Raw genomic sequence first — 26757 nt, 5'->3', positions numbered from 1 at the left:
GAAACACCTGAGTGTGCTGGTGAATGATTTACCTGTCACTATTAGCACACATTACACTCTACTGATTACACCTCATGAAACACCTGAGTGTGCTGGTGAATGATTTACCTGTCACTATTAACACACATCACACTCTACTGATTACACCTCATGAAACACCTGAGTGTGCTGGTGAATAATTTACCTGTCAATATTAATGCACATCACACTCTACTGACTGCATCTCATGAAACACGTGAGTGTGCTGGTGAATGATTTACCTCTCACTATTGACGCACATTACACTCTACTGATTACATCTCATGAAACACCTGAGTGTGCTGGTGAAGTATTTACCTGTCACTATTAACACACATCACTCTCTACTGATTACACCTCATGGAACACCTGAGTGTGCAGGAGAATGATAAACCTCAACCATTAACACACATTACACTCTACTGATTACACCTCATGAAACACCTGAGTGTGCAGGTGAATGATTTACCTGTCACTATTAATGCACATCACACTCTACTGATTACACCTCATGAAACACCTGAGTGTGCTGGTGAAGTATTTACCTCTCACCATTAACACACATCACACTCTACTGATTATACCTCATGAAACACCTCAGTGTGCAGGTGAATGACTTTCCTGTCACTATTAACGAACATCACACACTACTGATTATACCTCATGAAACACCGGAGTGTGCAGGTGAATGACTTTCCTGTCACTGTTAACGCACATCACACTGTACTGATTACACCTCATGAAGACCTGAGTGTGCAGGTGAATGATTTACCTCTCACCAATAACACACATCACCGACTACAATTACAATATTACAATTACCGATTACAAATCATGAAACACATGAGTGTGCTGGTGAATGATTTACCTGTCACTATTAACACACATCACACTCTAATGAAACACCTGAGTGTGCTGGTGAATGATTTACCCATTACCATTAACACGCATCACAGCCAGCGCACAGGCAAAACAATGCTCAGCAACATGTGTGTGATCAGTCTCAGTGGACAGATCACTGACTGTGCAGGTGACTGTTGGTCCCAGAGCTCTCTACAGACGCTCTACAAACCCTCTAAAAGACCTCTAGGATCATGCTAATCTCCTGCCTGGTTTTGACTTTTAGCCTGAGCTGTACTGTACACCTGACAATCCACTGATTAGATTAACACATATGCCTGACAATTGATTAAATTGATTCACTGATTAAATTCACACATACACCTGACAAATCACCTGACAATCCACTGATTAGACTCACACACACATGTGACATTCCACTGATTAGATTAACACATACACCTGATAATCCACTGATTAGGTTCACAAATCACCTGACAATCCACTGATTAGAATCACACACACATGACATTCCACCGATTAGATTAACACATACACCTGACAATCCACTGATTAGGTTCACAAAAACATCTGACAATCCACTGATTAGATTAACACACACCTGACATTCCACTGATTAGATTAACACATACACCCAACAATCCACTGATTAGATTAACACATACACCAGACAATCCACTGATAAGATTCACACATACACCTGACAATCCACTGATTAGATTGATACGTACATCTGACATTCCACTGATTACATTAACACACACCTGACAATCCACTGATTAGATTAACACATACACCTGACAATCCACTGATAAGATTAACACATACACCTGACAATCCACTGATTAGATTAACACATACACCTGACAATCCACTGATAAGATTCACACATACACCTGACAATCCACTGATCAGATTGATACGTACATCTGACATTCTACTGATTACATTAACACACACACCTGACAATCCACTGATTAGATTGATACGTACATCTGACATTCCACTGATTAGATTAACACACACACCTGACAATCCACTAGTTACATGGGATTTATCTGACAGGTAGGTACTCACTGCTTCTCGCTGCTCATCCTCAAGTTTCCTTGTTCTCTGCTTCAAATCCGCAGACGTGGTTTGTAACTCTGAGCCCTGGGCTTCCACACGAGCCTTCAACTGCCTCATGTCATCCATCAGGCTGTAACACATGCGCTCCAGGGTGCTCTTGGCTGTTAGAGCCTCCTCTAGGTTAGCGCGCACCTCTTGTAATCTGGCGAGAACAACACAGACAAACCGTAAATATTTTAAATATATACTCGGTGATACCTTTCAGTTTCTGAATGTCATTTTATGGGAGGATATTATATAGGTAACCACAAAGCCGCACCCTAAAATATTAGCCAGCGAATTGTCCCGTATCACACTAGTTACTACATGTATTAAATGTCGGGAGCTTTTCGAAAAAACATTCCATTGCCCCAAAGTCATATATTTCTGCTTTTTGGGGAAAAAAATCATAGACATCGTATAAAAGTAAAACATAAATTCCTAAAACTGGATGTATTTTCTCAAAAGCAAATTTTGAACCGCACCATATTACTGCAGAGGCGATTTGATTATTACACGTTTGACACAGTAAGGACTGCACAACTCCCTGTGGAAATGAATCTACATATAATATGAAAACTGGGAATCACATCCTTGGCCTGAATAATCTCATATCAATGACTTTGACCTTCAAAATACCAAAGTTCAGTGACCTTAAATTTTGAAGTGTGAGGTAAACTTATGAACTACTTGACCTTGACTTTCACAGCATGTGAAAGGCAAACGTATGGACTACTTGACCTTTGCAGGACAGTGCCCATAACTACAGGTACTCATGCAGCATATTGCGAACACTGGTGGGTGAGGTGGTCTGGGTGGGGTTTTTGTGACTTACTGTGATCCATGTGTGTCCTTCTTGCTGAGCAGTTCCTGCTGACTGCCCAACACAGCCTGTTCTACACTCTTGGTGTGGTTCACCAGTGAATTCAGAGCTAGTTTCTCCTCCTGAACTTTCTCCTCCGTGTTTTTTATGCGAGCATTCATCTGAGCGATCAGGTCGCTACTAGTTTGCAAGCTAATCTCTAGCTGCATGCGCGCATTGCGCTCCTCCCGTAGTATGTCCTCATTGCGCCGTGCTGAGGACTTGAGCTCGCCTTGTAGGCGCACCACCTCCTCCAGCAGAGCTCTATTTGACTTCTCTGCCACAGCCAGACGTGTCTCAATTTGCCGGGACTTGTCCTCGGTGTCTATTTCATCTAGTGCAGATCGTGGGGTTGCATTCCCCGCCTTAGAACCATAAGGCACCATCTGGTTTTTTACGCTGGGTTGTGGGGAGGCTATGGAGGGCAGCTGAACATACTTCGAGGGCAGTTGAGCACCTGGCCTGCAAGCAACACCACACGAAATTGGGATTAACACCAATGTACATATACACAAACATTTTCTGACTTAATGAAACAGATATGAACCTTATTACCACAAATCCATTACCAAGAACACGCTCAGAGGTTATAAAAGTTAGCTTAACAACACTGGAGACATCAACTTCTCGGCTGCAAGTTAATGCCTCACATGACAGAGCAGAAAATGAACTAGGGAGGCTTGATGGGAAATGTGATGTTTGTATGCTTTTTGCCCACTGTATCAGAATTTCCTGTCCTTTCATATTGTAATCATCCCCATTACTTTACATGTGGCATTGCTACACACCATTCATAAATAACATGAAGACGGTTTAGGAACCTCAATATACACCTGTTCGGGTCATGGTAGCCTCAGTAAATGAAGTAATAAGTAAACAGGTGCACTGTCAACAATTAATGCCTGTTTTGATTGTGATTTATCCAACACAAAAATATACAACATTAAATATTCACGGCCCATATCTGAGATCAATCCGTCAAGTTTTAACCGAGACATTGCGCTGAATCGAAATGTGAACATATGCATAAACGGAGAGATGAATGAAAACACCTGGACACAAAGCAATCCCAAAAAAAGATACATCTATCTATCAAATCTGGGGGGCCTCCGTGGCTCAGTTGGTTAGCGCGCTAGTGCAGCGTAATGAACCAGGAGTCTCTCACCAATGTGGTCGCTGTGCGTTCAAGTCCAGCTCATGCTGGCTTCCTCTCCGGCCGTATGTGAGAAGGTCTGACAGCAACCTGCGGATGGTCGTGGGTTTCCCCCGGGCTCTGCCCGGTTTCCTCCCACCATAATGCTGGCCGCCGTCATATAAGTGAAATATTCTTGAGTACAGCATAAAACACCAATCAAATAAATAAATCAAATCTGAATAAAAACATTGTGCAGAAATATTCTAATATTTCCCACTGTTAATGACAAGAATTTAACTGGGGGTGAATTTCAGAGAAAATGAGTGTTATATCATCAGTATGATTTCAATATTACATTAGAAGGAAATACATGCAGAAGTCAGTTTTTTGTTCCATGCAATACTAGTGATACCTGATACAGCGGGTACAGGTGCATATATACTTGTATAGCACACAGAGTGTATAACCAGTTATCAGGAGACAAGTCTTCCATGTATATACTGCAGAGAGAATACATGATAGTATATGGTATGGTATACTTACAGTAGTCCTTCGGCACTCTGTATGATACTACTATGGGAGTAAGGATACTTAGACCAGGGGGCAGTCCCAGCCTTCTGATACCTAGGGTTCTCCATACTAACAGTAGTGAATTAGTAATCAGGGTTACGCAGACAGATGGGTCACCTGCCTCACATAATCCACATTGTGATGGACACTCTACAGTAACTAATGAACCATAACACTCAGCAGTCAGGAGACAGGAAAGTCAAAGGTGCTTGTGTCTGACTCAGATGCCAGTAACAGTCAGAAATGCTCGCTGTTGCTATGGATCATCACTGCCTATTCAGTTAGACGATACTGTCATCATGCTGCACTGCTGACAACCTCAGGTAAAGTCATGGACATGAAGTACGGTGTTTACCAATGGTATAGTAGCGTCGGTGCCTGTGGCGCGCATTAATGCTAAACGAATGCTGTCCTCATTGATTTAGTGCAGTGAAACAAGTCATTGATCAATACAGGAAGGAGACAGTCATCGCGCATATTGTCCTACTCACATGTATGTCTGTCTATTGATTTGGGTTTGGCTGGGACACCTGATAACACAATTACCTGTACTGGTTGTTTGGCTTGACAACTAAGACAGGGGTTAAGGTGGTGGTAATGGTGATGTTTGGGGAAGGGGAGCAGTGGATCAATCCAAAATGTCAGCACATACCTGTACGTATGTATGTGCAGCTTTCATCTTTCTACCAATCAAATTATATACATGCAACTGTATGTATAGTGGCCTACTTAAGGTAACACTGCTTTGCCTTAGGAGGTAATTTTGATAATGGTATTACATGTATGTTGGTGGAGTTGTGCACATCAGAAAATTGTCCACATCACCATGTAACCATGAAGTTACAGGAAAGACATGCAAATGACAAATGAGTTAGACAACATGCATACAGTATACACCTACATGTGCATGTACGTGACAGGTGTCAGACAGTACAAACATTTATATCAGCGAATTTAGAAGTTGCCACACAACATTTATGCATGTACCAACCAGCTGTAGACATGTTACAAGCACAAAAACTGTGTACCTGCTGGTTGACATCTTAGAGAGGCCCGAGGGCTATGAGGTCTCCAGGCGGGAGGGAATAGAGAGTGTCTACTCTACAAAGTCATCTACACAGACATCTAGTCACCTACAAGTGGAAAGGAAAACGTTTTGTTTGTTTGGTAGGGCTTTAACATTGCTATCAACATCATTTCAGTAATTTCCCGACTCTTTTGTCTTCTAGCAGGCCTGCCCCAATGCCAAAATATTCAAGGTGTTCCCTTACAAGAACATCATGCTGAAGAGAACAGGCATGAAACTTCATTCAGTCACTACTACACATGTACACATATCATGACATTCAGACAATCAGTGTCAATTAAACCAGAAATGTACCAATATAACTGATTATTATCATAGTCACCTGCAATAATGAACAGCTACATGTAACGTGTACAGGGAGAAGATATTTGATGCATTATTGGCATGACTGGAATACAAATTTAGCACAGCATAAGATATTCCAATTACATATGCTTCTAATGGGGACCTTTCAAACGCCTGGCAACAGGACCTCCATGCCATTCTATTGACGTCTAACATTCGTATTGCCAACTCATGAAGAATAATATGTCATAATAAAGACACTCCCCTGGGATCTACCTGGTTTCCTCCCACCATAATACTGGCTGCTGTCATACAAGTAAAATGTTCTTGAGTATGCCACAAAACACCAAACAAATAAATATATAATAAAAACAGCCAGCATGAGGCTACAGTACAATGATACATGACTTTATCTGCATATGTATATGTATACATGCATGGCGGGACATACACTGGTTGTTCAGAGCCCCTAAATATCATTTATTTGAACTTACTTGAATTGGTAATAGTATTGTACAAATCCAGTACAAATACAAGGTCTCACTAACAATGCTGCAGTTGACACAGCTATAGTTTGTACGTGTATATGTTAAATCGGTATGTATCTCCTGGGGAAAGTCAACTGAAATCAGAAAATCCCTCAATGGCAGCTACCTACACAGTTTCTTCCCTCAGCATAAACAGCTTTCATTAAGAATTGCTACCAGTATGTGTAGGCCCTACTTTCGTACATGTATGTCAATATTACATGTCAACACAATGACATGTTGTGATGATCAATTAATATCTTATAATTGTTCTACAGGTAACAGAGTGTAACAAAAGTGACATAATGCATTTTTCTACACCAAATCAGGCTAGTCTATCATTCAATGTTAATCTCACGTAAGCTGCTAATTTCATGAAGGAATATCACTTAACATGAAACACCATCAGATAAAACAGTAAAGCTCGATAAATATAATCCAAAAACTAACCTATTTTTATTAAATTCAATACCATCATAATATCAGTAGGGGTTTCAGTCAGATTTTAAATATTTTGTAAAGGCAAAAAAATGAAGTATATCACGTTATAGGGTATATCCATCTTCATCTTTCAGAATGCATGCCACAATTTGTGCGTAGGATATTGAAATTTTGGTATGTAACACGTGTAGTGAAAGACAAGTAAGGCAACATTTTCATATTTTTTCTGCGCATGATATTTTTTGACTTATTTGATTGGTTTGCTGCAATTTTCTCTAAAACTGTATGATTTCAGGACTGACATCACATTGCTAATTATAAAGCCAGATGATCAAAAACTTGAGTACAACAAAAAAAGTAATTAGTATCTCCAAGTAAGCACACATAAGTGCATTCGTTATGTTTCCATAAAAGACCGAAAAATCCCGTCAAAACTGACATCTCAACCAGTACCATAGCTGTTGGAACTTGAACAACGGCTCATGTCTGTTCATTTTCAACTATGAACTGAGATCACTTTTGTGGCACACAAATTACAAAGGAAATCGATTCTGAATTTTGTAAATGTATTCGTTCAGATTTAGGAGGGAAACTTAGAGTACTGGTGGTGTGACATGTTTAGTTTAGTCAGTTGGAGGGAGACATGAGACTCTGTGTAGTCTGATCTAGTTTTACCTCTCGGTTGACACCTGCTCCGCCATGTTGTTTGGGAGTAGCGATGGAGAACAAAGACAGACATTTCATTGGCTGCTTCAGTGAGGTCACACAGGGTCATTCAGAGAAAACACGTGGGTAATATGGCGGACGAAGCAAACATGGAAGATAGCTCGGAAGATGAATATATGGATGGTGTAGAATCAGATAGTGACACGGGCAGTGAAGAGGAGCAGAAAATACCGAAGAAGGATGTTTACTTGCCGGGCAAGCCGATAGAAGAAGGCGAGGAGCTCGTGTGTGATGAGTCAGCTTACGTTATGTTTCATCAAGCGCAAACAGGTAACAACAACAACAACATAATTATTATAGCTTATCCAGCCTACCTGTTCTTGCCCCATCTGCAACTGAGGCCAGGTGCCAAAGGCTCTGCCTGTATCTGACTACGTGATCTTTTCCTTTGTTGTCTCTGGTTATGTAATACCTTTCAGGCAGGTAAACACTCTCAAGCCCATTACAAATTATAGTTTCTTTCTCTCGACAAACATCGTTAGTCACATTCAAAATAGAATTGTCTTGTATAACGTGCTACAAAAACAATGTCAGCCTGATCTGATCTTTTTTTAACGATTAAATCTGAAACTGCTCTTGGGCTATGACGTACAGGCCTGATCACGGTAAGAAAAATAATTTTCTATGCTCTTAGCCACTTTCTAAGATAGTTACTTACTTCGAAAATGGGAGTATTTTTATGGTTAAGTGCACCAAAAAAGAGGAAAATTGACAAAGTTTAGCCCAAAGTAATGGTTACAGAATGGGAATTTAGGGTGAAGTGAACTGTTAGTTACATGGTAAGTGCAGTATTTTACAGATGCAAACTATTGGTTTTTAATTTTGACCGGGTTTTTTTGTCACAAATGTACATCCTAATAATTCAAACCCACAACATGTTCCCTTCTACATATGCAGACTATTGGCTTTTAATTTTGACCAGGTTTTTTCTCACAAATGTACATCCTAATAATTAAATGTGGCTTACCATCGATCCGACACATTAGAAGTAGTTATTCTCCGTAACTCTCCCAGCACATTGTGTTGGTCGATTTCAGAGTTACATTCCACAACTAATTTGGTATAAACTGGTTTCCTATGTCACCCCGTGTGTATACATGTAACAGTCTGCAGTGGTTAATGGATTTTCAACAGTAATCCAGCTGTTTAAAGTTTTGAATGTCAAAGAAATCAAACCAACCTCTGTCATATTTTGAACACGAAGTGTTGCCAATTTTAGATAAAGTATGAGCTGGTTTATTGAAATTTGTACCTCAAAATCATATGACCAGCATATCCTTATATTTGAAGGAATAAAAAAAAAAAAAATGCAAACAAATTCTCACCCAAAATGGCACATTGCCAGATATTGGTGGAAATTCAAACTCCAAACTTCTTGGATTCAATAGTTAAAACATTCTGCTGGCGGCCATCATATATTAGGTGAATGTACAATTCTCGATTACAGCATAAAACACCAATCATATAAGTAAATGAATAAATAATCCAGTCAATAAGGGCATAAAGAAGAAATTGTGCAGCAAGTTTTTGTAGAGACAAAGAGGACAATTGGTTATCAACAGTTTAAACTATAACAGTGGCCAGTGCCCATCTAGATGGACAATTATGCCCATGCTTGTTATATAGCCTGAACTTTTGATCAGACAATCTGTCTTCTGTTTTGTAATCACATGAAATTCCAAAAAATTGCAGGGTCTTTATTTCACTGACCTTTTCACCAGACTGTTGTTATTACTCTGGTAAGTGAAACACTTCAGAAATGTTAATAATTCTTAGATGAGGACAGAATGATGCTTAACATGAACTCAAATTTCATCATTGTTATGATCTGTATAAAAGGATAATATAAAGTGAATAGTACAGGCTTGCCTTGAACTTCTTACAGGTGCACCATGTTTGAGTTTTGATGTTCTGATGGATGGACTTGGGGACAAGCGAGAGTCATATCCACTGACATGTTTTGTGGTGGCTGGGACGCAGGCAGAAAGTAGCCTGTTGAATCACATTATTGTGATGAAGATGAGCAACCTGAACAAAACTAAAGCAGGTGGCGATGAGGATGAGGAGGGTGAGGAATCTGATGAGGACGAAGATGAAAAGCCAGAGCTGGAAACTGCCATGATCAAGCACACAGGCAGTGTCAATAGGATCAGGGTATGTCAATGTGTGCTCAGTTTACAGTGTCAGAAGGATCAGGGTATGTCAGTGTGTGCTCAGTTTACAGTGTCAGAAGGATCAGGGTATGTCAGTGTGTGCTCATCGTACAGTGTCAGAAGGATCAGGGTATGTCAGTGTATGCTCAGGGTGCAGCATCATTAAGATGAGGGTATGTCAATGTAAGTCCAGTATACAGTGTTAATATGATCAGAGTATGTCATTGTATAGTGTCAATAAGATGAGGGTATGTCAGTATAAGCTCAGTATTCGGTGTCTATATGATCAGGGTATATCATTGTATGATCAGTGTACAGTGTCATTAGGTGCAGGGTATATCAGTGTGTGCTCATTGCATAGTGTCAGTATGATCGGGATATATTATTGTATGCTCAGTGCACAGTGTTACAGTGTCAACAGAATCAGGGTACATGTATTTCAGTATGTGCTCATTGCAGAGTGTTAACAGGATCAGGGTATGTCGAGCATGCACTGTCAGTAGGATCAGGGTATGTCAGTGTATGCTCATTGTACAATGTCAATAGGATCAGGGTATGTTAGTGTTTGCTCAGGAAACAGTGTAAATAGGATCAGGGTATTTCAGTACGTGATGTCCAGCATACATTGTCACTAGGATTGAGGTATGTCAATGTCTGCTCATTGTACAGTGTAAATAAGATGAGGGTATATCAGTATGTGATGTCAAGGATACATTGTCAATAGGATCAGGGTATGTCAGTGTATGCTCATTGTACAGTGTCAGTAAGATGAGGGTATGTCAATATGTGATGTCAAGCATACATTGTCAATAGGATCAGGGTATGTCAGTGTATGCTCATTGTACAGTGTCAGTAAGATGGGGATATGTCAGTATGTGATGTCAAGCATACATTGTCAATAGGATCAGGGTATGTCAGTGTATGCTCATTGTACAGTGTAAATAAGATGAGGGTATGTCAATATGTGATGTCAAGCATACATTGTCAATAGGATCAGGGTATGTCAGTGTATGCTCATTGTACAGTGTCAGTAAGATGAGGGTATGTCAGTATGTGATGTCAAGGATACATTGTCAATAGGACCAGGGTATGCCAGTGTATGCTCATTGTACAGTGACAGTAAGATGAGGGTATGTCAGTATGTGATGTCAAGCATACATTGTCAATAGGATCAGGGTATGTCAGTGTATGCTCATTGTACAGTGTCAGTAAGATGAGGGTATGTCAGTATGTAATGTCAAGCATACATTGTCAATAGGATCAGGGTATGTCAGTGTATGCTCATTGTACTGTGTCAATAAGATGAGTGTATATCAGTGTATGCTCAGTGCATAGTGTCAGTATGATCAGGATATATCATTGTATGCTCAGTGCACAGTGTTACAGTGTCAACAGAATCAGGGTACATGTATTTCTGTGTGTGCTTATTGCAAAGTGTTAACAAGTGTTAACAGTGTAAATAAGATTAGGGTATGTCAGTTTGTGATGTCAAGCATACATTGTCAATAGGATCAGGGTATGTCAGTGTATGCTCATTGTACAGTGTAAATAAGATGAGGGTATGTCAGTATGTGATGTCAAGCATATACTGTCAATAGGATCAGGGTATGTCAGTGTATGCTCATTGTACAGTGTCAGTAAGATGAGGGTATGTCAGTGTTTGTTCAGGAAACAGTGTAAATAGGATCGTGTATGTCAGTATGTGATGTCAAGCATGCATTGTCAATAGGATCAGAGTATGTCAGTGTATGCTCATTGTACAGTGTCAGTAAGATGAAAGTATGTCAGTATGTGATGTCAAGCATACATTGTCACTAGGACCAGGGTATGTCAGTGTATGCTCATTGTACAGTGTCAATAGAACCAGGATATGTCAATGTATGCTCATTGTACAATGTCAATAGGATTGGGGTATGTCAGTGTTTACTCAGGAAACAATGTAAATAAGATCAGGGTATGTCAGGGTATGTCCAGCATACACTGCCAATAGGATCAGGGTATGTCCAGCATACACTGCCAATAGGATCAGGGTATGTCAGGGTATGTCCAGCATACACTGCCAATAGGATCAGGGTATGTCAATGTATCCTCATTGTACAGTGTCAGAGGGATGAAGGTAAGTCAGGGTATGTTCAGCATAGTGTCAATAGGATCAGGGTATGTCAGTGTATCCTCATTGTACAATGTCAGTAGGATCAGGGTATGTCAGTGTATGCTCATTGTACAATGTAAATGAGATCAGGGTATGTCAGCATGTGTCCAGTATACAGTGTTACAGTTACTACAGGATATAACATGTATGTCAGTGTATGCCCAGTATATAATGTTGATGTAGTATTAGGATAAACATAGTGTATATCAGGGTGGGCACAGCTTACATTGTTAACTGTGAAGTGATCTCAGGTAGAGGACAATCCAGTGTACAGACTTTGCTCAAATTATTTTAGACATTTTGGATTTTGTCATAGGAGTCCTCAAAATGCATGAACTGATCTCTATCTGTGATGTTAGATTTCTTTTTGTGTCCAGCTTTCCTGACCTCAGAGAACTGATGTGGTTTGATCTGCACAATGACTTTGACTTGACAGGCCAGTGCCTATGGGGATGTCCATTTAGCTGCATCATGGTCAGAGAATGGGAAGGTGTATTTGTGGGATTTAAAACGGCCACTGAATGCAGTGAATGACTCCACAGTGATGGCAGTTTACACAAGAAATGAAGAGTCGCCTGCCCCTATTTTCACCTTCCCAGGCCACCAGGTGGAGGGGTTTGCCATTGACTGGTCAAAGACAACTCCGGGTAGGTTGCTTTAAAATATTATAGCCAAATGTGTTAAAATGTTTTTACATGGGAATGAACAACTATTAAATGAAAGATAAAAATACACGTTTCACATCATTTTTTGCATGATTATCACCATGGTTATCATACCCCTTATAGCACATGCACCGCTCTCTACCTTTCGCCCTACTTCACTGCCACCACTAGACAAGCTTGACCTTTGGAGCCTGTGAGATGCACCTACACTTGTTTAGGATTAGCTTCATCACTTGTTTTCCTCCCCCAGAACTATTTAATTAGCATTCATCAATAAAATTGTTTTAGGTTTGGTTAGAGCCATGTTGTACATACTTTAGAAGAAGTGAATGCATGTGTAAACAGTGTTATTACAGACAGAGGCTGAGACGGATTGTTTGTGTTTTCGGACACCACTTCCTACCTCATCAATGTGACTTCGGTGACTTCGGTGTTGTTCAAGATTTCTTTACAAAATTTGCTATTGGTGGCAGTGATGTAAAGTGAAAGGTAGAGAATGACACAAACACTGTAAGGAGTATGCATGGTTGTCAGCAAAGTTTGAAAGAAAAATTTATTCCACAACTATGAACATCTGGATGATGGGATAAAGGGAGAGAGATAAATATTGTACACAATACCTCCGGCAAGAAAGAAACTTTGATACTACAGGATCATGCCTTGCTGACATATAAAAAGGTACATGTATAACAAATTACTGAAAAGCTACAGCTAGCTGATGTTACTTGAACAAAAAATCTGCCATGTACAGGTAAAAGTGTGGGTACTCCATATCTATTGTATTTGTGTATTGCTATTTACTTTGAGTTCTATTTGTGAACACTATTGGACATGTTGTCACAGGTCGTCTGGCTACAGGAGATTGTAAGAAGAACATACACCTGTGGTCACCTGAGGAAGGTGGGTGCTGGAAGGTGGATCAGCGGCCTTACACAGGGCACAGCGCCTCAGTGGAGGACATACAGTGGTCGCCTGTGGAGGATAACGTGAGGAGAACTTGTCATGTTGTCTTACATGTTGTTAAGGATTTTTATTGCAATTTAAGTTTCTGTACCTGACGAGCGGCTCAGGGAGGAGGGTTGTACAGGGGATATTGTGTCATGGACAGTATGTACATAACATGCAAACTATAGCAGGTCTCTGTGGGATAAGTGTCATGGAGGACACGGATGTATTCGATAACCAGCAGATTTTTGACTTTGAAGTATGCTGAATGAGTTTGATAAAAAGTCTGTAATGGCCAACCCTCTGTACCTTGTCAGTACACTGTACAGTATTGGAGATACAATGAGCCATCGTGTTTACAGCCAGCCACTTGTCTTTAAGGATATGACGCTTGGAATATTGCTCCCCCCACACACCCCCTGACAACAGCTAGGAGGTTGTATACTTGAATCACTGTCTGTCTATACTTCGACCTGTCTGGAGGCTCATCGCATGATTTTGCTCACTCTACCTCTTTAAATACTGTATTGATTTTCATGAAAATGCTGTCATTATTATTGACAAAGTGACCCCAGTACTTTGAGGTTTAGAGGTGTGATTTTGTCCCCACAACACGTCTGAACATCAAAGCTTGTATTTCCTTGAAATTTTTGTATGTAAGAACTATGAACTGTTGTCTTCATTTTTGTGACAGTTTAATATTGAAAGTCACACCTTTCGGGTTATACATTGTAAACATACATATACATATATATGTAACCAAAAAGGGAGCCTCATTTTCCTCCCACCATAATGCTGGCTGCCGTCGTATAATTGAAATATTCTTGAGTATGGCATAAAACACCAATGAAATAAATAAATTAAATAAATAAAAAAGCAAGCTATATTCGGATACCCACATTCTAGTTGTAATTGTAATAAAATAGCTGCCGTCACATTGTTGCTGCACGTTCAGTTTCCTCATCTCACATATTTATGATACACATTCTTCTGTGCAGGTGTTTGCCTCGTGCTCTGTGGACCGCAGTATCCGCGTATGGGATGCTCGAGCCACTCCGGATAAGGCCTGTATGCTGACTGCTGCTGACAGCCATGCTAGTGACGTAAATGTCATCAGCTGGAATGCTCATGAGCCTTTCATTGTCTCAGGCGGGGACGATGGTGTCATCAAAATATGGGACCTTCGCAAATTTCAGGTAGGTGTCTTATTAGTACTCAGTGCACATTTATCTAACCTCACCTTGTTTACCTCATGATTTTGAAGGCAGGTGTATGGTACTAACATTGAGGCATACAACCAAATGTGAGGTATAACCAAGTGTGTATGTTGAGGTATAACCAGGCGTGCCTGTTCAGGGGTAACCAGGTGTACGTGTTGAGGTATAACCAGGTGTGCCCCTTGACGTATAACCAGGTCTGTATACTGAGGTATAACCAGGTGTGCCTGTTGAGGTATAACCAGGTCTATATACTGAGGTATAACCAAATGTGCCTATTGAGGTATAACCATGCGTGTCTGTTGAGGTATAACCAGGTGTGTATGATGAGGTATAACCAGGTGTGTATGTTGAGGTATAACTAGGTGTGCCTGTTGAGGTTTACCCAGATGTGTGTGTTGAAGTATATGCAGGTGTGCCTCTTGGGGTATAATCAGGCGTGTCTATCGAACTGTAACCATGTGTGTCCGTTGAGGAATAACCTGGTGCACCTGTTGAGAAGTAGCCAGGTGTGTATCTGGAGGTATAACCATGTGTGTCTGTTGAAGAGTAACCAGGTATGTCTTGTGAGCTATAAGCAGGCATATCTGTGAGGTATAACCAGGCATGTCTGTTGAGGTATAACTAGGTGTGTCCATTTTTCAGGAAGAGACAGCAGTGGCAGTCTTCAAACATCACACAGCCCCAATTACATCAGTGGAGTGGAACCCTGCAGACAGCTCTGTGTTTGCCTCATCGGGAGCGGACGACCAGTTGTCTCTGTGGGACCTGGCCTTAGAGCGGGACAGTGACATTCCCAAGGAGGGTGCTGGGGAGCCTGATGTCCCCCCACAGCTGCTTTTCATACATCAGGGACAGACAGACATTAAGGAACTACACTGGCACCCGCAACTGCCAGGTGTGGTTATCTCTACAGCTCACAGTGGCTTCAACGTCTTCAGGACAATCAGTGTGTGATGTCACAGCTGTCAGGTGTGGTCATCTCTGCGGCTCACTGTGGCTTCAACACCTTCAGGACAATCAGTGTGTGATGTCACAGCTGTCAGGTGTGGTCATCTCTACGGCTCACTGTGGCTTCAGCATCTTCAGGATGATCTGTGTGTGACTTCACAACGGCCAGGTGTGGTCATCTCTACAGCTCACACTGGCGACAACATCTTCAGGTCAGTCAGTGTGTGACAGCTGCAAAGTGTGGTCATCTCTGGGTGGGGTCATCAATAGATCAGTGTGTGCTTGTCACATCCGCCAGGTGTGGTCATCAGTAGAGGATGATCAGTGTGTGACATCACAACTGCCAGGTGTGGTCATCAGCAGAAGGTGATCAGTGTGTGACGTCACAACTGCCAGGTGTGGTCATCAGCAGAAGGTGATCAGTGTGTGACATCACAACTGCCAGGTGTGGTCATCGGTAGAGGATGATCAGTGTGTGACATCACAAATGCCAGGTGTGGTCATCAGTACATCTGACAGCAGCCGCGTTAGATCATTGTTGCTTCATGGTTTTGCATGTACATGTACATCTAATGGCAGGGGTTCGAGGCCACAGTGATAAAGTGGATGAAATGTTTAAACTGCCAGCCCTGAAGGACTACTGGGTCACATGTTGCTTGACTCTGAAAGCAGTTTATAATCATTCATCTGACATTGTTCTAAGTCTAATAATGTGTAGTCGTTCACTACATTCTGTATTTTAGGTGACATTTAGTCACATTCTACTTCCTTTTAGCTTCATTATACATCAGCCTTCAAATGATGGCTTTGAAGGATGTTCCGTCGGTTAATGCCCAGAGTTACATGTTTGTGGTGTAAATGTACTACTGGTAATTGCTAAGATGGCTGTTGTCTCTTTCCTCTTTTACTTCAGATTTGTTGAATTCTTGATCAGTAATTCTTGATACAAACTACATTGTGTATGTAAATGTACATATTAAAGGTAATTTATATGGAAAAGCTGACTAATTCTTCAGTACTTCAATTTGTAACATATTGTGCCTGTTGTATGTACATTCGTGGATTTCCCCTGGGCTCTGCCTGATTTTTTCTCACCATAATGCTGAATGCCGTCGTATAAGTGAACAACTCTAAAGTATGGCGTAAAACACCAATCAAATAAATAAATAAATTATGCACATCGAATAAGGAAACTTCCATGACAGAGTTAAGAACCTAGATTGTGGCATGGGGTATTCATCACAGAAACTTTAGCTGTCTTTCCTCTACACATAAATACCCATAAACAAATCAACAGATGCGTGAATAATGTAAAATACAAATCAGTACCTACTTGCCTTTTATTCCTTAGGGCCGGGGCCTCTGTGGCTCAGTTGGTTAGCGCTCGAGCACAGCGCAAGTCCAAGTCTGTGAGTTCAAGTCCAGCTCATGCTGGCTTCCTCTCCGGTCATAATTAGGAAGGTCTTGCAACAACCTACGGATGATCATGGGTTTCCCCCGGGCTCTGCCAGGTTTTCCTCTCACCATTATTTGTTGCAGTCGTATAAGTTAAATATTCTTGAGTATGGCATAAAACACCAATCCAACAAATAAATACATAAATTCATTTGTTAGGGTACACATTGTGTGAGTTCAAAATTTAGTTATGGACAGGCAATTTGCAAATTGCTTGTGAGGCCTTGTTGACAATAATCCCAAGCTTTGTGGAATACAGCAATTATTGAATGTTGGTTGGAGGCCACTTGTCTGCTACCAGTATGGTGTAGATATCTGTATGTCACACATGTTTGTAAGTTACTTGCCAAAGATCAGTGGTTTATGTGGGTCACTCTGGTTTCCTCCACAGGTATAACTGACCGAAACCCTATAAGTTACATGTAAAAATTCTTGTGTATGGCATTCAGCAACAGTCAAATAAAAAAATAAACATTGATCCAGCCCCACACCGACATACCTCCCTGGTCAGGCTGGTACATGTGTATGGCTGAATCCAAACATGCAATGCATGTCAAAAAAAAAAAAAAAAAAAATGATACCCTGCATTGTGAGTCAAACATAGCACAGCTGCCTAAAGCAAATGATGTAAACGTGATTATTACCTGCAATCGATTACGAGAGACTCCTGCAACAATGTCCCCCATGTCAACTGATATTAGGCTGGTTCTAAATGAGATTGAGTTTAAATTAGATTGGGTAAGGAGGATGTTTAAATCATGTTGAGATGTGTGAGGCTGGGTTTAAGGAACCTGAAGTTTACACGAGGTTAATTTGAGTGAGTGAGTGCTTAGGGTTTAACATCATACTTAACAATTTTTCAGTGACAACAAAAGAGTCCTTAGGGTGCATGTACGCGTAATGTGCCTCCTTGTTGCAGGACGGATTTCCACCTCTCTTTTATCCAGTGCTGCTTCACAGAGATGGCTTACCAAAGGCAAGTAAGTTGCCCAACCCAAGCCATTAATACCGGTTGACCAGTCATTGCACTGTCCCCAATAATGCTGAATGCCAAGTGAGAAAGTCCTCTTTTAAGGTTTAGGTGTGACCCAACCCAATATCTACTGCCCCTGAAACGGATGCTCTGCCAAGTGAGTCATCAGAGCTGATAGGTTAGTTTGAGGGACTGTTGCAACAGTTTATTTTAGAACAGATATAATAGTGTTAGTAGGTGGATTTATTGGGTGACTATATGAACATGGAGAATGGTTGACAGAATTTTGTAGAGGTGCGTATGTAAATGTTCCGTACTTTTGGTGACGGTGCAAGTCAAAATATTCCTGGACAGAAGTATGGTATACAGGGACCTGAATATAACTCTGTATCACCACCATTCCTAATACTAAAATCCCTGTTGTTACATCTCATAAACTTTCTATACCACCAATATGGTAACGCTCCCAAACCTGGTCTTCTCACAAGGTACAAATGTACCTTTCACAGGCAATGGTAAAAAGGCCCTAAACTTCATCCCCACTGCATAGGCCTTCCTTGTTTCTCGATATTCTGATAATGATCAACTAAATGTTTAACACAACAGTGACAGCTTACTCAAATATATTTTCTAATACTACCTTGAACTGCATACATATGTATACATGCATGTGCATGGGGATATCGTCATAAAGAATGGAGAAAGTAATGGCACTTGATCAATGTGAATGATTTCTGTCATGGAAATGACAAGGCTTTTAATGTTGCCAGTGTTAAGTTCTCCACATTTCCATAATGGCCATACCTGATGCAGGTGAAGGGTTTCAGACAGTACTTTGATATGTTCCAACCTTGTATTCCTGAATTCAGCGTCTCTCTCTGAGAAATATCCGACAGTCCAACCATCACCACAGGTATCTTAATATCTTTCAATCCTTTGTAAAACTCTACTTGATTTAATACAATAGATGATATATCCCTGATTTCACTTCTTTCAATTCCAGATGTATATTTTCTCGAAATTCCAGATGTACAATTTTTCACAATTCCAGCTGGTTAGGCAGTCTTCTTTGGGTAAAACCTGTTGTCCTTTCAGTCATATTTAATTAAATAAATGGTTAGGCCTCAACCTAGACTTTTGATCTCTTCATAATAAATATCACATAGAAATATACCAAACTATATATGCATTTGTAAGTGAGTCTACCACTTAATGGTCAGGGCATTAGTCATTTTCTCCACTGGGTGATACTGTGTGTGGAGCAGTAGCCTGGCCTTCTCCGAGTCGCCTCCCCCCAGCCACTCCCTGTACAGCCGCTCTACATCTGGGTTCACCCCTGGGGCAATACAGCTGACACTGCGATACAGCTCCTCCACCCGGCCCAGCCGCTCCTTGACTGTCTCAGAATCCTCTGGGCGAATCTGACCCCCACCATTGTTACAGCCTGGGGACAAAGAGTACTTCATCATAAGACATGGAAATAAGCCTTCTGGGTTATGAAGAACTTAACAGCTTGTAACATAGGTCTAGGCTTTCAACTGTTAGCACACCATCTCCAATCTAGATTACATCATATATGCTGGAAACATTTTTTCCTATCTATGGTGGATAAATTGAGAAAACAAAATCCATCCATGACATCCAGAGAGTGATAACTCAGCTGAGGGACAGGCCACAACATCCAAGCAGTGACAACTCAGCTGAGGGACATACCATGACCTCCAGACAGTGATAACTCACCTGAGGGACATGCCACGACATCCAGACAGCGATAACTCACCTGAGGGACATGCGATGACATCCAGACAGTGATAACTCACCTGAGGGACATGCCATGACCTCCAGACAGTGACAACTCACCTGAGGAAAATGCCATGACCTCCAGACAGTGATAACTCACCTGAGGAAAATGCCACAACATCCAAGCAGTGACAACTCAGCTGAGGGACATACCATGACCTCCAGACAGTGATAACTCACCTGAGGAAAATGCCATGACATCCAGACAGTGATAACTCAGCTGAGGGACAGGCCACAACATCCAGACAGCGACAACTCACCTGAGGGACATGCCACAACATCCAGACAGTGATAACTCAGCTGAGGGTCATGCCATGACCTCCAGACAGTGATAACTCACCTGAGGGACAGGCCACAACATCCAGACAGCGACAACTCACCTGAGGGACATGCCATGACCTCCAGACAGTGATAACTCACCTGAGGGACATGCCACAACATCCAGACAGTGACAACTCAGCTGAGGGACATGCCATGACCTCCAGACAGTGACAACTCACCTGAGGGACATGCCACTACATCCAGACAGTGATAACTCAGCTGAGGAAAATGCCATGACCTCCAGTCAGTGATAACTCACCTGAGGAAAATGCCACAACATCCAAGCAGTGACAACTCAGCTGAGGGACATACCATGACCTCCAGACAGTGATAACTCACCTGAGGAAAATGCCATGACATCCAGACAGTGATAACTCAGCTGAGGGACAGGCCACAACATCCAGACAGCGACAACTCACCTGAGGGACATGCCACAACATCCAGACAGTGATAACTCAGCTGAGGGTCATGCCATGACCTCCAGACAGTGATAACTCACCTGAGGGACAGGCCACAACATCCAGACAGTGACAACTCAGCTGAGGGACATGCCATGACCTCCAGACAGTGATAACTCACCTGAGGGACAGGCCACAACATCCAGAGAGTGACAACTCAGCTGAGGGACATGCCATGACCTCCAGACAGTGACAACTCACCTGAGGGACATACCATGACCTCCAGACAGTGACAACTCATCTGAAGGTGTACCATGACATCCAGACAGTGACAACTCACCTGAGGGACATGCCACGACATCCAGACAGTGATAACTCAACTGAGGGACATGCCACGACATCCAGACAGTGACAACTCACCTGAGGGACATACCACAACATCCAGACAGTGACAACTCACCTGAGGGACATGCCATGACCTCCAGACAGTGACAACTCACCTGAGGGACATGCCACGACCTCCTGACAGTGACAACTCAGCTGAGGGACATACCATGACCTCCAGACAGTGACAACTCACCTGAGGGACATGCCATGACCTCCAGATAGTGATAACTCACCTGAAGGTGTGCCATGACATCCAGACAGTGACAACTCACCTGAGGGACATGCCACGACATCCAGACAGTGATAACTCACCTGAGGGACATGCCATGACCTCCAGACAGTGACAACTCACCTGAGGAAAATGCCACAACATCCAAGCAGTGACAACTCAGCTGAGGGACATACCATGACCTCCAGACAGTGATAACTCACCTGAGGAAAATGCCACAACACCCAAGCAGTGATAACTCACCTGAGGGACATGCCATGACATCCAGATAGTGATAACTCAGCTGAGGGACAGGCCACAACATCCAGACAGCGACAACTCACCTGAGGGACATGCCACAACATCCAGACAGTGACAACTCAGCTGAGGGACATGCCATGACCTCCAGACAGTGATAACTCACCTGAGGGACATGCCACAACATCCAGACAGTGACAACTCAGCTGAGGGACATGCCATGACCTCCAGACAGTGATAACTCACCTGAGGGTCATGTCATGACCTCCAGACAGTGACAACTCACCTGAGGGACATACCATGACTTCCAGACAGTGACAATTCACCTGAGGGACATACCATGACCTCCAGACAGTGACAACTCACCTGAAGGTGTACCATGACATCCAGACAGTGACAACTCACCTGAGGGACATGCCACGACATCCAGACAGTGATAACTCACCTGAGGGACATGCCACGACATCCAGACAGTGACAACTCACCTGAGGGACATACCACAACATCCAGACAGTGACAACTCAGCTGAGGGACATGCCATGACCTCCAGACAGTGACAACTCACCTGAGGGACATGCCATGACCTCCTGACAGTGACAACTCACCTGAGGGACATACCATGACCTCCAGACAGTGACAACTCAGCTGAGGGACATGCCATGACCTCCAGATAGTGACAACTCACCTGAAGGTGTGCCATGACATCCAGACAGTGACAACTCACCTGAGGGACATGCCACGACATCCAGACAGTGACAACTCACCTGAGGGACATGCCATGACCTCCAGACAGTGACAACTCACCTGAGGGACATGCCACTACATCCAGACAGTGATAACTCAGCTGAGGGACATGCCATGACCTCCAGGCAGTGATAACTCACCTGAGGGACATACCATGACCTCCAGACAGTGACAACTCACCTGAGGGACAGGCCACAACATCCAAGCAGTGACAACTCAGCTGAGGGACATGCCATGACCTCCAGACAGTGACAACTCACCTGAGGGACATGCCATGACCTCCAGACAGTGACAACTCACCTGAGGGACATACCATGACCTCCAGACAGTGACAACTCAGCTGAGGGACATGCCATGACCTCCAGACAGCGATAACTCACCTGAAGGTGTGCCATGACATCCAGACAGTAACAACTCACCTGAGGGACATGCCACGACATCCAGACAGTGATAACTCACCTGAGGGACATACCATGACCTCCAGACAGTGACAACTCACCTGAGGGACATGCCATGACCTCCAGACAGTGATAACTCACCTGAGGGACATGCCATGACATCCAGACAGCGACAACTCACCTGAGGGACATGCCATGACCTCCAGACAGTGACAACTCAGCTGAGGGACATACCATGACCTCCAGACAGCGACAACTCACCTGAGGGACATGCCACGACATCCAGACAGCGACAACTCACCTGAGGGACATGCCATGACCTCCAGACAGTGACAACTCACCTGAGGGGACATACCATGACCTCCAGACAGTGACAACTCACCTGAGGGACATGCCATGACCTCCAGACAGTGATAACTCACCTGAGGGACATGCCACGACATCGAGACAGTGATAACTCACCTGAGGGACAGGCCACAACATCCAGACAGTGACAACTCACCTGAGGGACATACCATGACCTCCAGGACAGTGACAACTCACCTGAGGGACAGGCCACGACATCCAGACAGTGATAACTCACCTGAAGGTGTGCCATGACATCCAGACAGTAACAACTCACCTGAGGGACATGCCACGACATCCAGACAGTGATAACTCACCTGAGGGACATGCCATGACCTCCAGACAGTGACAACTCACCTGAGGGACATACCATGACCTCCAGACAGTGACAACTCACCTGAGGGACATGCGACGACATCCAGACAGTGATAACTCACCTGAGGGACATGCGACGACATCCAGACAGTGATAACTCACCTGAGGGACATGCGATGACATCCAGACAGTGATAACTCACCTGAGGGACATGCCATGACCTCCACAAAGTGATAAGGACATTTTCCACGTTTAATCTTCTGTACAATATTCTGTATATTCCTGAAGCCATAGGCCAGGGCCATTTTTAACACTTGCTTTCCATCAAACTGTACGATAACTTCCTGAAAATCCTGGTTTCTGTGAGAAAGGTAAAATAAATACAACAATAAGCAAATATTATAACATTAATGACCTACTGCTGTAAAGTTAAGTATTTTCAAAAGAACTCAGTCATATTTGTATATAGCTGGGACACTTAACAACAATGATTTACATTACAGAAGAAAGATAAAAGCGAATGTATTATACTGCTCTGTTTGTGTCTTACCTGAGTATTTTATATTCTAACTTCTGAAGTTCCCGGTCAAAGAGTTCTTTAGCTGCATATCTGGTGATGTACTCGAGGTAGCCACCAGAGCCTCCCCCAGCATGACTGTATATCTGCCCATCCATACAGGTAAAGCTGAAAACACACACGAAACATAGTCATTACACTTCTGATGCACAAAAAAATTTTACATTAGAGTTATAAAGAGGAACAGTGAAGTAACCCATACCACATTTAACATTTTTTAAAATCATATTTTTTACAAGATAACAACAGGCGAATATATTTTAATACTGTATACCAGAAAACTATAAATACATAAAATGTGCAGCCTTTTGTGATACATCAAAAGAGCTTTACTGGATTAAAGCAGAATTATTTCAGAATAAATAATCTAAATAATTACCTGGAATTAGGTGGCTTTTCTTCTACATCTGACAATAACAAGCCTTCCTGCTCCAGCATTTTCTGTACTTCACCTGGATAAGATCAAACATAACTATTTAAAAAAATATCGCACAGATTCCTCTAAATACATAACCAAATTAGAAATACAACATTTGATCAAAATGATTTCAAGGAATGTCAGTTAAGAATTTCTTTAGTCAGTTTTACATTGTGCATAATATAATTCAAATAATATAATATAAGTCTTACTTGCAGTAAAGAATTCTAGACTACATAATCCTTGCTGCTCAATTTGACCCATGGGCCTTCACTTTAATCAATCTACCTACCTGATGTAATGACGCAGTCAACATCCCGCGTTTTGTACAAATCACTGTAAAAATCTAATCTAGAGGCTTCCAATTTCTTGTCAAAACACGGCATCACAGTCACATGATATACCAAATCTGGTGATATACCCTCTAACCCTGCGAAATAATCTTTAACCAAAGAGCCCATGATCTGCTGTGGAGATTTTGTGGTGCTGATGTATGGTAAAATGTATGCCCCATGAGTCTTCTCAGCATAACACACCCACCCTGCAAAGGAGAGAGAGAGGTGGATAGAGATCATCACGTCTAAATAAAGCAGTGATAAACAAATACTAGTACCTTGTTATGCACGGTATGCAACACATGTAATTGCTCTGGTGATGGCATCTACACTTACCTGGACATGATGAGGCTAGCATAGGTAGCTGTGTTTTATCCACATCAGCCTGACGGAAGCGTCGCACAAACTCGCGGCCACTCTCTATAAGGCTGAACTCTCGACTGAATGTTGTGTCCAGGACATGATGAACACCTGCCACCAACAGAACTTGTGTCAGTCTCATGGTATCATGTACTTGTCCTTGAACATCTCATCATGATATTCAAGTGAATAATGAAAATAAGAGAAAAATCACCATTTAGCAAGATTTTCACCTATATAAAAAACGCATTAAATTTCTAAAGGCTAATTTAACTGACAATTTCAGAATTTATGAAGTGGCCCACCTAAACTCTTAAAGAAAGTGTGTAATTTGCTGCCTGTTTGAGGGATGGTCAGGTGATACTGAGCTGCTAATGAGGCCCTGGACTGAGGCGAGATGGATACCACCACTGTTTTCATCGGCTGACCAGTCTGTCAGGGTCAAACAGACAAGAAACAAAAAGCCAAATAAAATTTATACATGTACATGTATATGGAATATAATATAGTTAATACATGTATTCTTTCACAAACCACATTATTAAAGAAAAACATTTGAATGTATTTGTGAAGTTTTGCATATTAAAGATCTTGGCTATAAAATAATTATATAAAATATGCCAAAATGAGTGTGGTTTTTAATTCCAACAACATCTTATCCACTTTTCGATACTTGTCACTGAAACTTTTGAAAATACTTGGTGCCCATGAATGTGATCTTCCACCCACCTCCTTTGCCTTTCTGTTTTGATCAAGAATTTTGTACAGTTCTTCTTGACTTTGCTGAGTAATGAGGACACTTTCTGCTGACGTGATACAGCCACTACAGGCCAGGCAATCATTCAGGGTGATCTTGGCTTTCTCCAATTTATTCTCCACTCCATCCTGTAACATAAGAACAGTTTATCTAAGCAATCACAGACAATTTCATTATTATTTATTTTAAGTACAAAACCTGAGAATGCTTCTTCAATGATGTTCGAATTCATCATAGAGCATGACAATTGCCTGTAACAACTGAGAAAAATTAATATGTAGGATCTGAAAATATTTCACCTGTAACACCTGAAAATACTCACCAGAAAGATAACATGACCCACATGTAACACTTCAGATTTTTCAAATCTGTACAACATTTTAGAAGATCTCAACATCTGAAAATAACTAACCTGCATCACCTGAGAATAACTCCCATCATCTTCTATTCGAATTTTGCTTACTTTTCCTGGTTTTCTCTCTATTTTCACTGGTTTGACACATTCCTGCAAGAAAGAAAGCTGTTCATAAACATAATACGTTGCGATATTTAATAGCGTGGCTTGCCCTGATTCCTCTTGGATAAAAGATCTTGGATGTACTTTTATCCACAGACGTATAACATAACAAGGGGTGACATGAATATCCTACAGGCTGCAATCTATCAACAAACCTTATCAGAATTACACTAAACATGTACAATAGATAAGCGACATTATTTGACGTGCAGATTCCGACACCATCATTTATCAAAGAAGTGTTTTATTGAGTTAGTTGCAGGAAGAACTTAAGGTTTAATGGATTAATCTTAAGAACAAGTAATATGAACACTTCAAGTGTTACTGAAGTCTTTCATTAACCTGTGACGGAGTGATAAAGTCATCTAAGTCTGTCACTGCAATGCACCACTGAAGTGGGACGCCATCTTGACAGTTTCGCACAAAATGTCAAATTCCACCAATCATCTTTGAGGTTCACCACGCGACCTATAAAAATGTTTATCTCCG

The 26757-nt window shown here is 41.9% G+C and overlaps 3 protein-coding genes across 5 annotated transcripts in view; 1 reads left to right on the top strand and 2 right to left on the bottom strand.

Moving 5' to 3' along the window:
- Positions 1-7598, bottom strand: part of LOC135461626 (coiled-coil domain-containing protein 154-like) — a 42279-nt gene extending 34681 nt beyond the window's left edge. Inside the window, exons 1-4 of one of the 3 annotated variants that reach the window (XM_064738804.1) lie at positions 7569-7598; positions 5582-5686; positions 2822-3310; positions 1957-2149 (exon numbers count right to left, since the gene is read on the bottom strand). In XM_064738804.1, the coding sequence (XP_064594874.1) occupies positions 1957-2149; positions 2822-3310; positions 5582-5595 (696 nt within the window). In that variant the 5' untranslated portion in view covers positions 5596-5686; positions 7569-7598. Of the gene's footprint in view, positions 1-1956; positions 2150-2821; positions 3311-4526; positions 5151-5581; positions 5687-7568 lie in introns of those variants that run through there. The other 2 variants (XM_064738802.1, XM_064738805.1) reach the window with 2 other exon arrangements.
- On the top strand, positions 6792-16869 carry LOC135461627 (glutamate-rich WD repeat-containing protein 1-like). The gene is made up of 6 exons (XM_064738806.1): positions 6792-7889; positions 9505-9773; positions 12361-12571; positions 13433-13575; positions 14533-14730; positions 15397-16869. Exons 1-6 carry the CDS (start codon positions 7691-7693, stop codon positions 15706-15708), a joined length of 1332 nt encoding a protein of 443 aa, XP_064594876.1. The 5' UTR covers positions 6792-7690; the 3' UTR covers positions 15709-16869.
- Positions 16870-18303: 1434 nt separating this feature from the next.
- Positions 18304-26675, bottom strand: LOC135481750 (cytosolic Fe-S cluster assembly factor narfl-like). The gene is given in 11 exon segments (XM_064761428.1): positions 18304-19574; positions 23507-23664; positions 23855-23989; positions 24261-24333; positions 24592-24840; positions 24971-25105; positions 25300-25426; positions 25724-25879; positions 26164-26256; positions 26611-26645; positions 26648-26675. Coding segments are annotated over 11 exon segments (1431 nt in total). The 3' UTR covers positions 18304-19332.
- Positions 26676-26757: the final 82 nt, after the last annotated feature.

Source organism: Liolophura sinensis, chromosome 1 (assembly GCF_032854445.1).
Source record: "Liolophura sinensis isolate JHLJ2023 chromosome 1, CUHK_Ljap_v2, whole genome shotgun sequence".
In the NCBI taxonomy this organism is placed as follows: domain Eukaryota; kingdom Metazoa; phylum Mollusca; class Polyplacophora; order Chitonida; family Chitonidae; genus Liolophura; species Liolophura sinensis.
The sequence above is the reverse complement of the archived record's forward strand: the minus strand, read 5'-3'. Positions and strand labels throughout refer to the sequence as shown.

What these genes read in the sequence shown, in the direction of transcription:
- LOC135461627 (XM_064738806.1), top strand. Translation starts at nt 7,691, where the DNA reads ATGGCGGACGAAGCAAACATGGAAGATAGCTCGGAAGATGAATATATG. An exon ending in GTTTCATCAAGCGCAAACAG is followed by an intron (nt 7,890 to 9,504) that starts GTAACAACAACA and finishes AACTTCTTACAG; the next exon opens with GTGCACCATGTTTGAGTTTT. An exon ending in GGTCGCCTGTGGAGGATAAC is followed by an intron (nt 13,576 to 14,532) that starts GTGAGGAGAACT and finishes TCTTCTGTGCAG; the next exon opens with GTGTTTGCCTCGTGCTCTGT.